Consider the following 15759-nt stretch of genomic DNA (forward strand, 5'->3'; position numbering starts at 1 on the left):
GAACCACACACACGCTTTTTTCCCGCAGTACATGTTTATTATATTAGTAATCAAACCAGTGGGAATCATAATAAACTCAGCAGCAAAATGGAAGTGGCATGCACACACTAGCTTTGTATCATTTTACAAGAGGGAGATGGAGAAGAAGAGTTTTAACCACATCAGATCAGAGGTCATATGACTGTCCTCTTTCAGGTTATGCATAATTGATCCCCATAGTCCTAATAACACTACTCATGCACATCATCGACCTTGAGTTTGATGCAAGTATTTTAACCTGTTCAATACCTACAATGATATTCTGCTCGAGCATCTACTTTAGTGTTCTTTATGTTCTACTGAGAGCATTCCCGTTTCCCACAAGGGGGAGAAGATAAGGAGGCATCACATGGGGCGGTGTGTGAGCACATGCTGGGTGGTATGATCATGCAGGCATGGGCGCACACTCATCAGCAGACATGGTCATTTGCCATCCTCCCTCCCACTGGTCTTCTTTGAATGATTATATAATTATGCTGCACATACTTACATATAATACAACGTTTATATTTATCAAAATGCAGGTATATTTTGGGTTATGATGCATGTTTACAATAGCAGCCGCTGTTTACACATCACTGACGCTGTCCTATTCATTAACCAGCCTGTGTTCACCACACCAGTATGATATTTAGAAGGTGGATGTGGAATGTTTTTACTGTCTTAGGTAGTTTCTGTTTATTATCCCTCTCTCACACCCTTTAAATAGACTCAAATAGGAAAGGAGAAAATGCTGCCAGTCCTTTGGATCTTCGTGACACACTTTCACCAGCGTATTCCTCTCTACTGTAGGAAGAAGGCAAGGCCAAGCTCCAGATGTAATGCATCTCTGGGGAAAAGAAGCATGTCGCATTTCCTCGCTTTGTCATCCTCAGGATATCTCTTCAATAGGATGTTTTCCTCCCTGGATCCGTTACTGTCCCGAGTTTACAGTGTTCCTTTTGCTCTCTGCTCCGATTGGTTAATTAGTCCATCATTTTGTCCTGGTATGGGGTCAGTGAATCCATCTGTTCCTTCCAGATTTTCTGCCCAAATCTAAGACCTACTGGAGTTCCACTTAAAGGGGACGCGGACGTTTTTCTCTCAATACAAACTGTGGTTTTTATTTATTTTTTTAAGACAGTTTGTTGCAGAGAAAGTGATCCCTCAGTCCGAATAAGTGAAAAGTTCACAGTATCAAATGGTTCCAGACCTGAAACTAACAGTAAGCATTTGTTTATTCCTGTTTTTTTTTTTTAAGTCTGTGGTTGCGCACTGTGTAACAGACAGGAAGTCCCTATTACAGAGAGGACACAGCAAGAGTCTCAATATCACTTCTCCTTTTGTTTTAGTAGTAGTCTTCGTAGTTCTTGGGGTTGAGGCAGTACAGGATGGCTCCTCCGAAAGAGAAGATGGTGGACCCCCAGGCCAGGCCGTAGCCCCAGTTGAACTCGTGGTACACCCTCAGACTGACCGACTCTATAAACTTGATGGGGAACAGGACCAAGCTGCAAATCTGGAGAACCACTGCGGAAGAAAACAGGAAAGAAAGAAGGTACAAAGGTCAAAATCAGTCTGGTAAATGCAAATAAAACTGTAGATTAAATGAAGACAGAGGGACAATAAAATCTTATATTAGAACTTGGAATAGAATTTGATTTTAGTGCCTTTGATCTTTACCCTGACAGACAACCTAACATGGATATTAGAGATGTTCTGATATAATTTTCTCCTTAATGATACCAGTGCCGATACGGAGTACCCCTCTGGTACTAGTGCGATTAGAAAACATGCATATTATTGGTGGAAAAATATTGACATTTTGCTAGCACCTAACTGTCTATTATTGTCATAGGATTATTTACCAAAAGCTGTGACATCAGATCAGTGCATTCGCTGGCATTTATCAGAGACAGATACTGATACCTGTACCGATACTGGTATAGCTATCGAAACATCTCTAATCGACAAAGATCATTTAGGAAGCTTAACAGTCTTTTCTTTGTGTTTTCTGACTTTCCGACATCTCCTCCGTCTTGTTCCTCTCTTTACGTACCTGCAGAGAACAGCATGACAGCCACCGGCTTGTAGCAGCGACTCCTGGAGCTGAAGCACAGGGAGATCAGCGCCACAAGGAAGGAGAGCAGGGTGAGCGCCGCCCCTCCCAACAGCAGGGCCACTGTGGCGATCTGCCAGTCTGGGACAAACACACACAAATACACACGCACAGGGACAGAGGAGAGGGGGGTGAGGGAGGAAAGGCATGAAATCACACTGAGATAGAGAGTGACATAGGTAGCTAAATCGAGGTTACTCTGGAGAGCTGTGTCTGAGCTGATGACAGGAGGAGGAGGAAGGTGGGTAGATAGATGAGGAGGGGGAAAAGTGAAAGAGGCAGGTCACAGGCCTTATTGGTGAGCCACAGTAACACTGTCATGCTCAATCTCAGAGAAAAAAACGCCTCCACCCACAGGAGTTTGTGGTGAATAACCGCAGTGTAAACACAAAATATTTGCGGCTCAGGGGCCGAGACAATTCCTGGGGAATGTTCTGAGAAGCTGGCTCGTAATGTTTTGATGCGAGTGGAAGAAGAAGAATGTGAACCATGCGGTGAATAACCCTCGAACAGAGCGCAGCAGTTTCTGGCCGACAAGAAGCAAACAAACGCATGCACGCCTGGCTACGTTTGTGAGTATTTCAGCGCTTCATTAACAGACCCCAGAGCAGCAGAAAGACTGACCGCGAGGTGACTCAGATAATGAGTATCCCCCCGTATCGGCTGATGCCAGCTCAGCAGCATTCTCAGCATTTCACCCAGATTTACTTCAAAAACACTCAACTGGAAATAACAAGTGTCTCAATCCCTGCTGCTGCGTCCCTTTCCTTGTTGGAATGCAAAAGTGGAAGCAAACGGAAAACTTACATTAAAAAGAGAAAAGAGTATTTTTGTTGTCTTGTATAAAAAACGATTGTTTGTGTTTTTTTATTTGCCTTGGACTGTTAAGAGACATTTTGTTATTGTTTAGAGATTAAAGGTCTCTTTCATAGTTTCACTGCGTATGCAAGGAAACAGGAGGCCGACATGTAAACAGGCAGAGGATATTATGATGAGGCATTTGATTACACAGGAGGAAATAATTTAAAGTGCACTGGGTGAAAAAAACATCATCAAAGCATTAAGGGGATACGGCTCTGAATAAATTGGTGGTAAAGTTCAAACTGAAAGACTTAAGTTTAGTTTTTTATTTATAGTATACATGCTATTGTCTATTACGAATCCCATGAAGTAGCAAAGATGAAGCATTGCCAAGAACATTTCCTCTCTATTGATGCAGAAAATCATTAAAACATTCTCCAGCGGAGAGAAAGTGACGGAGCATAAGCTGCTTAAAACACAGTTCCCACTCTTGTTGGAGGGAAACTTTATTCCAGGGGCCAAGCAGCTCAAATATAAACAAACATCAACTTCTTTTGACCAAATATGGTTCAGGATTTGGAGTTTAAAAATGGGCCCTGTCACCACAGGATGTTGGACAGAGCCCACAAAAAGCAGAGCACCAGCTCCCTCCAGCCTCCAGCTTGCACAACACGAGCCCCCCCTTAAAGACTGACCCCTTCGCTGTCTCTGCCTCCTTCTCTCAGAAAAGGGGCCACAGCAACTTGACCTGCAGTTGTCAAAGCTCATCGTGTGGAAGATATCCTCTTATAGGTCAGTTTCAGCCCGGGCAGTCTGCAAGCGAGAGCCTTATCAGCGCTCCCGTGAAACAGCAGGAAGCAGAGAGTCGTCTCATTTCAGATTTGGAACAGACTCCTGTGCGCAGCGCAAGAAACGCAGCCAGAGTCGGAGTGCTTAGAGGCTTTGACGAGCAGGAAGCGCCAGAGTATTAATCCGAGCCCTGTGTGATGACAGATGGAAGAGGAGATACAGTAGACAAGATCCAATCTGAGCATTAATTATGTGCATGTCAGGGAGCGCCGAGGTGCTAATCGAAAAAATCCTTCTGGGCCCCCGAGTCTGTTTCTTTGTCTGAGACAATGGTGGAAGATCTGTGTCACAGAAGAGCCTCTAGTGTCTCCCTGGCTGTCACACACACTCAATCTCACTCTCTCGGGGCAGCAGGATGAAGAAGTTTGGAGAAACAGGAAGTCAACCAAAGGTCCCTGGTTCGAGACAGTATGATCTGTGACACTAAAGACAGTCACTGAAATACTGGATCTATTGCATATTAAATTATTAATATGCTTTGCGACTAACAGAGCTGTACTCGCTCGCACACTGGCTCCACATTCGTCCCTTCATATCGCACCACCCCGACATCGACACACACTGCTCTTGCATGACCGTCCCACATTCCTGGCCCTGTGTCAGGCCTTTATCTCCTATTCTTGACCTTTGACCCTCTGCTTAAGAGTGCATGTGAGAGAGAGGGGAACTGAAAGAGGAGAGGAGTTACAATCTGTGTATTTAACACTTCACGAGCTTGTAACAAGGTGATATTTCATATGCTTTTTGTTGTGTTTTCCCGGACGAACACACACATGCAGGCCTTGCAGAAAACAACATCTGAGCAGCCAGCTGGTGTTTCAAACTAACAGGATTTATTTAATGCCCAGAGCATGACACTGAGGAAATATTGGGGGGCTGACGAGGAGGGGGGGGGGGGTTAGAAACTGATTACTGGGATTCGAATCAATAAGCCTAGCCAAGCACAAGCCTGAGGAAATGGGCAGTTTGCTGTGTGCATTTACTTTGGTATGCTGCTGCTGCTGCTGCTGAGAGTGGAGAGCTGACATCGAGACTGCATGTCTTTATATGGCACCAAAGTGCACTTTGTCTGCGCTGACAGAGGAGGACTGGGGCCAGCGTGACCTGCAGTTACTCATCCCTCAGACAGAAAGAAAACAGTTTGTCAGACTAACAAAAACACAATTCACCGCTCAGCACACGGGAGGAGTAAGAGGCAGCAAAAAGTGAAGTATAGGCCTACTGTATATGTGGCAGCACAGAGAAGGACGGTGAAGTCAGGAGTGTGCTGATTAACTTAACCCATGTTTACATATGCAGAATAGAGTTAAGACAATTTAGGCTCCTGAGTAAGTCTTGGGTAGTGCATGTGATGTTTGTGCTGGACTCCGTACCATCCAGTCTAACAGAGATATCACAAATTAGGGCCTAAATGCCTGTGTCTCAATAATAAATGTTCTAAGCTTAAAGTTTGTCTGTGTTCACTGTTTTGCACCAAAAGCACCAAGACAGTAAATCTACTTGGCAGTTAACCCCTATTTTTTGATTAACACTGAGTGTCTGGCTGTGATGGAAAAATGAAATACTTCCAGTATTAAAAAAAACTCTTCACGGGGACTCCATTAGGAAGTTCCCCCCCTAAAAAAAATCTGCATTTCTGGAGTGCTTCACTTGTCTCCCTGGTTACTAATCTGCAGGCATCTGGATCTCTGGGGACCGCTCTGCTCTGAGTTGCCCTCGCTCCTTGGCCGCTGAAGAAACCCACACAAAGGCTCATTTTGTGAGCAACAAAAGGCCAAATGAAACCCCAGCTGGACCGCTCCTGGCGAGGCAAAATTCCCACATCATTCAGTGGTGCACTGGGCAAATGTTCCATGAACAAAGTGTCCCCGAAAAACAGAAAAAGTGCTATTATTAAGGTCTTATTCATCACAAATTAAAGGCTCAAGGACAAACTTTATTTATATCAATAGTCAATTATTTCCCACTCTGAGAGCAGAATGAGCAGCACATTGTTCACTATCTCATTTCATGTAGAGAAGTTCTGCAGTTTAAATTAACCAGGCAATATCTAATTATAAAGTGATTAACATTTAGCGCTCTCCTGGGTGATGTTTTATAATTCTCACCCACTGAACAGATTGGTTGAGCAGAGCTCAGTCTGCAGGGACTCTTTGTTATCCTCAATTTGAATATGAATGTGGGTGTCTGTGTGCACCCCAAATTCGGCCATAAACTACAACACCCAACTGGTTAAAAACTTCCAAAACAACATGGAGGCGCATCATCCCATCATCCCCAAAAGTAAGCGTGTGTACGGGCACATGAGCGTGTGTCTCACCGGTGGTCAGCGTGCTGTTGCAGGACCAGACCTCGGAGCTGACGGGCTTCCAGCAGGACTCCCACATAGACAGGTAGTACTGGTCATTCGCCGTGACCCACGCAGGGCTCAGCAGGGCCCCGACATCCAGACACAGGGCGAGAAACACGCACACCAGTCCCACCAACTTTAGGGGCGTCAGCGTCGAGACCCGGACCTCCTCTGTGCCACTCACGGATGAAGCCATGTCTAAAGTTGCTCTCACATTTACAGAAATAAGAATAATGAGAAGAACATGTGTGTATATTTCTGTATGGGTCTGAGTAGTTCCTTAAGTCCACAAAAAGATTGAGGTGTAAGTTTTGGTAGTCCTCTCCTGCCCGTGCCCGTGCTGGGTGAAGCAGGATGCGGAGGAGCGCGGAGCCGCTGCTGCTGCCGCTGCTGTAGACCAGCGCTCTGCGGACCGGACCGAGCGGCACATTAGTGAAATAACAGCGAGCTGCACCTGCTGGGTCCTAGTGCCTCATCCTCCCCCATTCACACAGAAGCTCTCCCTATCGCTCTCAATAGTTGGTATGGAAGTCCATTTACGCCAACGATAAACAGATTTAAAAAATAAAAAAAAAAAGTCAATATTATCACAAAAAAACGTAATATGGGATTAAAGAAATTAAAAAATATGAGAACAAAAATCATAATTATGAAAAAAGGCAAACTTATAACAAAAACATTTTATGACAAGAAAAAGGCACAAATATGAGATTTAAAAAAACTAAATAATGAGAAAAAAAGTCTTAATTATGAAAAAGGTCAAAGTTATGACAAAAACATTGTAAGAGAGGCACAAATATGAGATTTTAAAAAATATTTTTTTTTCAGAATTATGAGATAAAATGTTAAAATTATGAGATAAACATCATATTAGGATTAAAAGTCAACATTATGATTGTGACATAAAATGCCATGATTTTAAATAATCCGGAGGTTTTATCTTCTAATTTCATTCTGTTTCATAATTATGACTTTCTATCATAATTTTTACTAAATCATAGTAATGACTTTTTATCTTATAATTTTGATGTTTTTTGTCATTTATTTTTTTAACTCATGTAATCTTTTCATCAAACAATTATGACTTTTTATCTCATAATTTCCATTTTCTATCCCATTATTAGGACTTTTTGTCTAATATAATTACAATGGGGAAAGTCCTCATGGTATCATCAAGATCAAGTTTTCATCTTTTTTTTCTTCTTACTGGCAGAAATGTGCTTCCATACATTCACTTACGAAGAACTTTCATTGATTGTTGTTCATGTGTTGTAATTATGCTTCTGGACAACCAATCAGATTAACACAATATTAAAGTGGATAACAGAAATACCTTATAGTCAGCTCCTTTGTAGGATTACAATAAGCAGAGGTGCTGACTCCACAGCTTTCAACAAGGTCCAACAGACCAGAATATTATGCAAAACACACTGCACTTATCTTTTTCATACATATTTAAAATGTCCCATTTTTCTCTTGAAGACTTTAAGCAAGCCTTATTGTTTAGTTAACCAAAAAAGCTTAACATTCATCATTGTATTTTTTGAGATATATTATATTTAATATAATATTTCTTTATACTCTTAATGCACTGAATCCATACTGAATATCACAAACTGACACAGGTACCAAAGGGTGCATCAAACTGATGTTGCCAACTGTGTTTTAGAGGTTTGCCATCTGTACTCTTGGCACAATGTTGCCCGCAATAGCCCCATCATGAGGTTAAAATATGTTTTCACACGAGTATTTTATAATTTTTACTCATCATGTAACTTCCTTTTAATTCGATTTATTCACCTTTGAACTACATACCTGCTTTTCTATTCCTATCTTTCTTGTATGTCTTCAGGTAACACATTGTTTAACACCCCATTTTCTGTCAGTCTCTCTCTCTCACACACACACACACACACACACACACACACACACACACACACACACACTGCTGAGGGAAGCTTACATTGCTCATTTTTTTCCTAATTGAACTTAGCTAATCCTTCGTCCTCAGGGAAGAATCTCTGAATTAGTTCATATTGATTAACACACACACATGAACACACACACACTCAACTATGCACACAAACACAAAGAAACAGTCATTTTGGAAGCAAATTGAGTTCATGGCTACATTTGAACTGGAATGCAACATTATTAAGCTCCCTGTTGATTTGCCGCATGTTGAAGTTGTTACTGGCTTTTGGTGTAAAACTGATTTGTACAACTGCTTTTATAACTTTATATTATAATGGGAAAAATCACTCTTTCACAGGAGGACTGTGAATGTGTGTGTGTGTGTGTGTGTGCGCGTCTATGTGTGTGTGTGTTTGTGTCTTTGAGTTACAGGAGTGAAGGTCAACTGTTCCTGGCAGCAAAGTCTTTAAACATCATTACCACTGATTACAGATTGTAATTAGAAAAGACTTGCCGGGTACAAACAGGAACACACACACACACACACACACACATGCAAACACATGCGTGCACACAGCAACACCTACACAGACACATGCACAGTACTAGTCTAGCAACTAAAGTAAACATCATAAATATAACATTACTGCTGTCCAAAGTGTATACAAATATTTGATCACAGGGAATTAGCAAAGTTTAAAAGCATGCAAACAAATAGATAACTCTTGTCGCTTCCCCTGCCTTCAATAACTGTTCTGCAATGCACCACAGATGATGAGTTGGTGTGGAAAAAACTTTAAGCAAGTAGGGAGAAATGAGAGGCAAATACAACCAATATAACTGCAATAAATAATATCTAGTAGAATGCAATCCAAAATATGTATCCTAACTTTTGGGTCATATTCTTGAGGATATCAATTGTATTGAAAATAAAAATATAAAACTAATTCAGTGCAGTTAAAGCATCTTCTAGAAAACATGATAAAAAAGAGATAAGTTTCTCTTATTTCAACAGGTAAAATAAAAAACACAAAGAGTTTGGTCTGATTAAAAACTGGAAAGAATTGAAACCAAACATAATTAAAATGTTGTTTAGTTATTCTTAATCAACAGAAATAACACCTAGAGTTAAGGCACTAGACTATTAACTAGAATGGTTATAATTCTCTTATCCTCACATATATGTTTTATTATATTGTTTAGAGCTAAACAACAGTTATTAAGGTAATGATAGATAATAACTGCGGTCAGTTTACTCTGGATGGTTTGATCTCTCGGCTGTCCCTTTAACTCAGGGGAAAGGGCAGTTCATGAGGCCGCTGGCCGCAAACAGAGCTATGCGCATGCGCAACCAGCATAGCAACACTTTGGAGCAGCGGAGAAGACGAAGGATCGCTTATGCGCATTTTGGGGACGAAAAGAGGTGAGCGGAAGTCATAAAGTTTATTTATATTCTGATAGACGAAATTAAAAACGTGTCATATGTATCAGAGGTCCTTCTATTGACCTCTGTGGCTGGATATCCGGCCGTTTGAATCATGTGTCGCTCGTTAAGTCGCATCCGTTACTGAAGGCGCACTGATCCTACAAGTCATCACCGCTTGACAATACATGGGGCGCTAACCAGCTCCAACAACCCCACACATAACGTTGCTAATACGGACAGAAATGGACCGTGAGCAGCCGCAGAAGAGGTTAGCTAACATTGCTATAGCTTTCAGTCATTTTGCACCTCTTGTAATCCGTATAACGGGGCGGCGGCGCTTTGTTTGTGTGTTTCCGCCGCTTGTGATCTATTCTGGGAAGCTACGAGCAGGATTCCCGTAACACATCCATGTGTAACAGTGGCCAGCAGCCGCCATTGGTCACTGTCAGTTTGGTCAAGGATGTCCCACATTCACAGCAAAACAACGCCCTTTAACACCTAGCTGTTAAAACTGTATCTTTATTCATTCATGCTTTTATAACATTGATGTCTTATTTCCTCCAAAGACAGTCAAGAAGTGTGTTTGTCTTACTGTGCTACTCTGATGTCCTGTATTTCATTTTAAAACGTACCTTTTGATGTGATATGTGTAATAATATTATTTCCTGTATTTAATGATCACTAGGAGTCTATGTGTGACATTAACTTCTCTTCAGTGTCTCATGACTTGAATCATGTAGCTGTGTAGGATTAAACTTAACCTTTAAACAACTATTTACATTTAGAGGAAAACAAAGGAATATGTGTAGCTTTTAAGAGGAGGTCATTATTGGCTGCCTCGTGTACCAGCCGGGTTTAAAGCTGTATGTTAATGTCTGTTTGGTTTTCTGCAGATAAATTACCCCAACCAGACTCGCAGGAATCATGGGGAGTGGTGAGTTTATTTTACACTTTATGTACCCCAAAGGCACAAAAATTCACATGACGTTTTCATCCCTTACTCATCTCATCAGAAACCTTCCTCCTATTTCTCTTTGTTCTTTTGAATTTTTTCTACATTGTTTGTCAAACACAAGATAGACGTTGGAATGTCACTCTTCAGGTTTTTTCTGTCGTCTTTAGCACACAATTCCCATTCTTTCCTAAGGGAATTTCCTGTTTCCCAACATTTTGCTTGTCTTTTTATTGCTTTACAAGTCTTGAGCTGATCGAATCCCTGAATTTATGAGTCACGCTGACAGACGCCATTACTTGTTAATTTGTTTGCACATCAGACATTCCCAGGGCATGCTGTGGCATCTTGCGTGCAGTTTCTGTTGGAGAGTTTATGTTCGGGTGTGTGAAACAGAGGGCCACTCTGTCTCTCTAAGTTCATTCCTCCAGTTTCTCTTATGTGGCCCAGGGATGGATGCCTAAATCAAAGGAGCTTTTGTTTTTATGCAGAAATGTGGGCTTTGGGCAGCGCTCAGCTCTGCTCTACAGCCTTTGTTTCGGTCCCCACCTCGCTCCCTCTCCCTTTTTTGCTTTTTTTCCCGGCATCTCTATCCGTCATCTGCCTCACTCCTCTCTCTTTCTATACTCTCTCTATATGTCTTCTTCTCCTCTTTGCTTCCTCTTCCATGCTGTTCTGCTCACTGACTCACGCATCTCTCAATCTAACATCCTTTCCCCCTTCTGTGCCCATGTGTTTGTCTCCCCCTCCTGTCCCTGTCACCCTCCTCTCAGTGTTCCTGCCAGCGGACGCGGCCCACTCTGTGCTGCGACGGCTGCGCAGGGCCAACTTCTTGCTGGAGGAGATGAAGCAGGGTAACATCCAGCGGGAGTGCCGCGAGGAGATCTGCACCTATGAGGAGGCCCGGGAAGCATTTGAGAATGACGAGAAGACGGTGAGGGGACGAGAGACGCATCACTTGAGACCTGATACAGCACATTGAGTGTGGCTAAATGTGACCCCCCCCATAGAAACCACATGAAACACATAAGGGGATAGTTCCTTGTTTTTTCACTAGTGGTTTCAGTTACTTTCTAGCTGTAATGTCTATAAACCAGCAGTGAATCCAGCCAGCTTGTGACTGGTCAGACAAATATTTACAGAAGTTCATGTGGTCATTTAAACAAACAAACAAACAAACAAAACACACAGGGTAGTCAAAAATCTGTGGCTCAATTAATTCTTTTTTGACCTGGTTGGCTGGAAATCTCTAAACAAAGGAGTCCCAGCTTGTGCTAAAACCCCTTAAACATCATTACTACTACTGAGTAACTCGTACCAGTCGCTCATTGTACAAATAATCCAACATATCCCTTTAAAGTGCTGTTCAGTACATTTTGTGTCCAGTAAAGAAATCCTATGCAAAGAGTGGTAGATGCGGTGGAATGTGGGTGTTTTTTCAGGAAGTGATGATTATCAGCAGGAAGAACAGCCCAGTCTTTGCTGGAGAGGGAGGCATATTTGTAAAACTATTGTGAGAGGCCAGAGGGCAAAGTCACAATCATCTGCTCACTTTTTGTTCGGGTGTTGTTGCCCGCTGCCTTTGTGTTGCACTAATCCAGATAAAAAGTATCCGTTCAGTGGACGCTGTGCGTACTTTGACCCTGAGTTTTGCAACAATTGTGCCACCGTGTTTACACTGTGTGTTCCTGCAGAAAGCACTTTTTTAAGTTGTATTGATGTGTGTCTTTCTTCTGATTGGCTGCAGAGACGCTTCTGGGAGGAGTACGTGCGGGAGAACAGTCCATCTGGAGGGCTGGAGACAGTGGTGGGCGGAGTCCACTCTCTCTACCTGATCGTGCCGTTGCTGCTGGTCGTGCTCATCATCGCCGCCGTCGCCATCACCGTGTGGCGCTGCCACTCCCGCAAGCGCTCGCAGCGCAGCCCCAGCCTGGGACACTCCCATCACGACCACGTCCTGTCAGTGGTCTCTATGGACCATTGGGGGAGGGATTACCACCATGGTGACCAATCAGAACTCAGCGTCCACAGCAGCCCAGCTTATCCAGGCTCAGAGCTCACTTCAGGGAGAGGAAGCGCCGGAGACCCGCCTCCGTCTTATGAGGAGGCTGTGGGCCACGCAGACGTCCAAATAGAGACGGAGCCTCCTCCACAGTATGACGATATAGTCAACACCAGCTCTTCTAGTGGCAACGGTTCCCATGGGAAGTAAACCTGTCTCTCACTACCACCCCAACAAAAGCCCTAACCTACACTAAGACCATATTATCATTAAGCAGCACCGCTGTTGTGGTATCACCAGCCTTCCTATTCAACACAAACAGAAACACTATTAACTGTGTGGTCAACGGACTAATGCAATCTTCGCCGGTGCCAAGTTGAAATTTGCACTAACCTTTCATCGATGAGGTGAAGTGACAGCAGGAAGGAGCAAATGCAATACCAAAACCAAGCAACACCTCTGCTGACTTTCCTCAAGCTGCATCTGTGCTGTCAGACTGTAGCAAATCATTAAACTCAGCAGGCGTAACAAATGATGCATGTGGCGTAAAGCAAAAAGACTGATTTCAACTACAGAGGATACTTAGTCTAAAAGTGTATATGGGTTTGGACTGATGCTTTACTGAAGGTAAGTGCCAATTCTTTAGGCTGCAGTGACCAATAGCTGATATTTGTACCTAATTTTAATACCTTTTAAATGTGACATCTGTTAGGTACCAACTTTTGTATATTGCATAGTTTTGCAAGATTCAGAAACAGCATGTAGACCACAAAAAACTATTCTAATGAAACCTTCCAAATTAAAGTTGCATTAAGTGATTTTTCACTGAAATCCAAACTCTAAACCGATCAGCTATCATGTGAAGGCAATATAGCCTCAGGGAGCAACAGCCAACGATGTAGCCAGCAGGACTTTCAGCCAAGACTTCCTTTTCTGTGCGCTGCATTGTTTACACTCCGACTAGCAACTTGTGAAGTCAGAATGTTAGAGCTGAGAGGCTACACTTAGCTGCACATGCATGCTGATGTTTGTTTATAGAGATTAATAGACAGTGATATGTGGATAGTTATAATGGCATAATACGAATAATTCACATCTGATTTCTGTTTCAACTTAATATGAATGAGATCTGTGATGAAACAAGATCAATCATTCAATATTTTATGGATAGTAACAAAAACAAAGCCAATGTAAAGAGACAGGGCTGACGGCAGCAGCTTGGCGGAAGCTACAGCTGACAGACAGCCTGTGTGAACACCAGGACGGTTCAGCAGTTCAGCGAACCAGCAGTCACGTGCTGCTCAGGACAGGCTGTGTGAGAGAGCAGTTATCATTTCTTTCAGCTAGCTAGCAGACAAAGTAAACAAAAGGATCTAGTCAAATGTCCAGCAGACACAGAAACATGAGTTTACCGCTGAGTTTTATCCCTTGGTTTGCAACTAGCTGACTGAAGACCTTTATTTCTTTGTTAGCTTTGGGTTGACTGACTCCTGAGAGGAAAATGTGGGTCTTTAGCTCACTAAATACTAAACCTTCAAAGCCGTCATTCATTTACTTCAGGTCTTTATAAGTGGTGGATTTTCGGCTTGTTTAAACTGTAAATAGTTTTTAAAAGGACACCTAACAGGCTGTTTGGGGACATACTCAGCCATGTAATAAATGACCAGGCTACAGAACACAAACAGTCCACACTGTAAATATGCAGAGTTTGTGTTCATTCTGAATAGGTGTGGCAACTACTCCACATTAATTAGATTCATTTTTGATATCAAAAATATCACTTAATGCTGCTTTAAATAGTCAAGTTGCCAAATGAAAGCATCAGTCTAACTTCAGAATGCACTTGTGAATGTTTCCACTTTAAAATGTTTAAAAATGAATATCAGTTATAAAGGGAGGTGCTGACATGTGTTTTGTGTTTGTGCGTAACATGTGTGTATACTTTGGCAATGCATGCAGCTTGGTCTGTACACCTGAGGTTGTACTGAGCGCTGTTTGTTGATGGTCAGCGCTCGCTGGCCCACGTCCACCTTCTGGGCCTTTGACAGCTGCTCAGTCAGAGCCTGCTTTTACTGTGAAAATCCTTCCTTAACCCTTTCCTTTAAAGCAAAGATAACCGTGTTTGGAAATGACTACAGAGACACTGTCACTAATAGTACACTTAGGATTCTGAAATAGGTTTGCAGCTACACCATAGATGTATGCTGTGGGGTAAGTTGCAGAGTAATGTGGGACAGAAAGCAATAGAAACAGAAGTTTGGGAAAGAATTATCAGAGAGGAGACATTCTGTATTTAACGACACCGTGGACTGAGTTCATGTTCAGCATGTGTAATGTACCTGTATATAAAAATGTATAGTCAGTTTGTGTGAAAGTAAGTTACAGTGAGATTGATTTTTACTGCAGAGGAATGCAGTGAACGCATTGACACTAGTGTAACTATAATACAGGAGATTGTGACTAAATGAAGGCACTTTGTGTTTAAGCTCTAAACGAGCAGTGGGATGAAACTAGGACAGGTTTGGTTTGACATTTTGGCCATAATGACGCCACTGTAACCCTCTGACAAAAAGTGCTCATAATCTATATGCAATGTTGCTGCATACACTCTAAAAACCAAATATATCTGTCTTATGTTCATGGATACTGATACATGTAACACACTTCCTGTCTGCACCTCACAGACTTTGAGCACTGATTATTCCTCTTACACTCTTTTTGTGAGTTGACCTGTGAACCTCAGCACTTGCTATGACCATCAACTGAGTTGTGCTGGTGGGGGGGGAGCCATTTTGGTTAGGTCAGTTGTTGTACTGTTACTAGCAGAGCCCTTTTTTTTTTTTTTTTTTTGTACAACGCCTTATCAAACAAAATGTTCTATAACATTAAATGCAAGGGAACTTGTTATAAATCCTTGATATGTGCAAAAGCTTGAATTAATTTGTAATAAAAATATAAAATGTGCCACAAGTTTCCTCCATTCCATTCAGAGTCTCGTGATCTGGATTATAAAATGTTTGTATCAAGAGCTATTTTATTTTAGCTGATCCATCGTTCAGCTTTGTTCAAACTTTTGATTCAAAGGTACTTTAAAGGGGGAGCTAATTTCATATTTCACTCTGTGATACCTGTGCAGTAGCTTAGCATAATCATAATCATTTTTCTGGTGCTCTGTGCAGGCCCTCATAGCCTCTGCCTTAAACGACTCAGTCAGCTCTGTCCCTTTCAGAAACCCCGCCCCTACAAGCCCTCTTTCTTCTGATTGGCCAGCTCTCCGAAGCCTGCTGAGGCTGCACTTTGTGAGGTCATTAAGTGCAGCATGTAGTAAAAA

At 42.2% G+C, this 15759-nt stretch overlaps 2 protein-coding genes across 2 annotated transcripts; one reads left to right on the forward strand and one right to left on the reverse strand.

The window, feature by feature from the left end:
• Positions 1–15: 15 nt before the first annotated feature.
• On the reverse strand, positions 16–6479 carry tmem47 (transmembrane protein 47). The gene is made up of 3 exons (XM_069680556.1): positions 6105–6479; positions 2075–2215; positions 16–1545 (listed from the first exon to the last, which is right to left on the reverse strand). The coding sequence occupies exons 1-3, from the start codon at positions 6328–6330 to the stop codon at positions 1367–1369; spliced, it is 546 nt and encodes a 181-aa protein (XP_069536657.1). The 5' UTR covers positions 6331–6479; the 3' UTR covers positions 16–1366.
• Positions 6480–9419: 2940 nt separating this feature from the next.
• Positions 9420–15398, forward strand: prrg1 (proline rich Gla (G-carboxyglutamic acid) 1). Its single transcript, XM_069679977.1, has 4 exons — positions 9420–9471; positions 10368–10408; positions 11200–11360; positions 12174–15398. Exons 2-4 carry the CDS (start codon positions 10399–10401, stop codon positions 12636–12638), a joined length of 636 nt encoding a protein of 211 aa, XP_069536078.1. The 5' UTR covers positions 9420–9471; positions 10368–10398; the 3' UTR covers positions 12639–15398.
• Positions 15399–15759: the final 361 nt, after the last annotated feature.

Source organism: Semicossyphus pulcher, unplaced genomic scaffold, assembly GCF_022749685.1.
Source record: "Semicossyphus pulcher isolate SPU_LCO1_2020_fin unplaced genomic scaffold, fSemPul1.0.p SCAF_4, whole genome shotgun sequence".
In the NCBI taxonomy this organism is placed as follows: domain Eukaryota; kingdom Metazoa; phylum Chordata; class Actinopteri; order Labriformes; family Labridae; genus Semicossyphus; species Semicossyphus pulcher.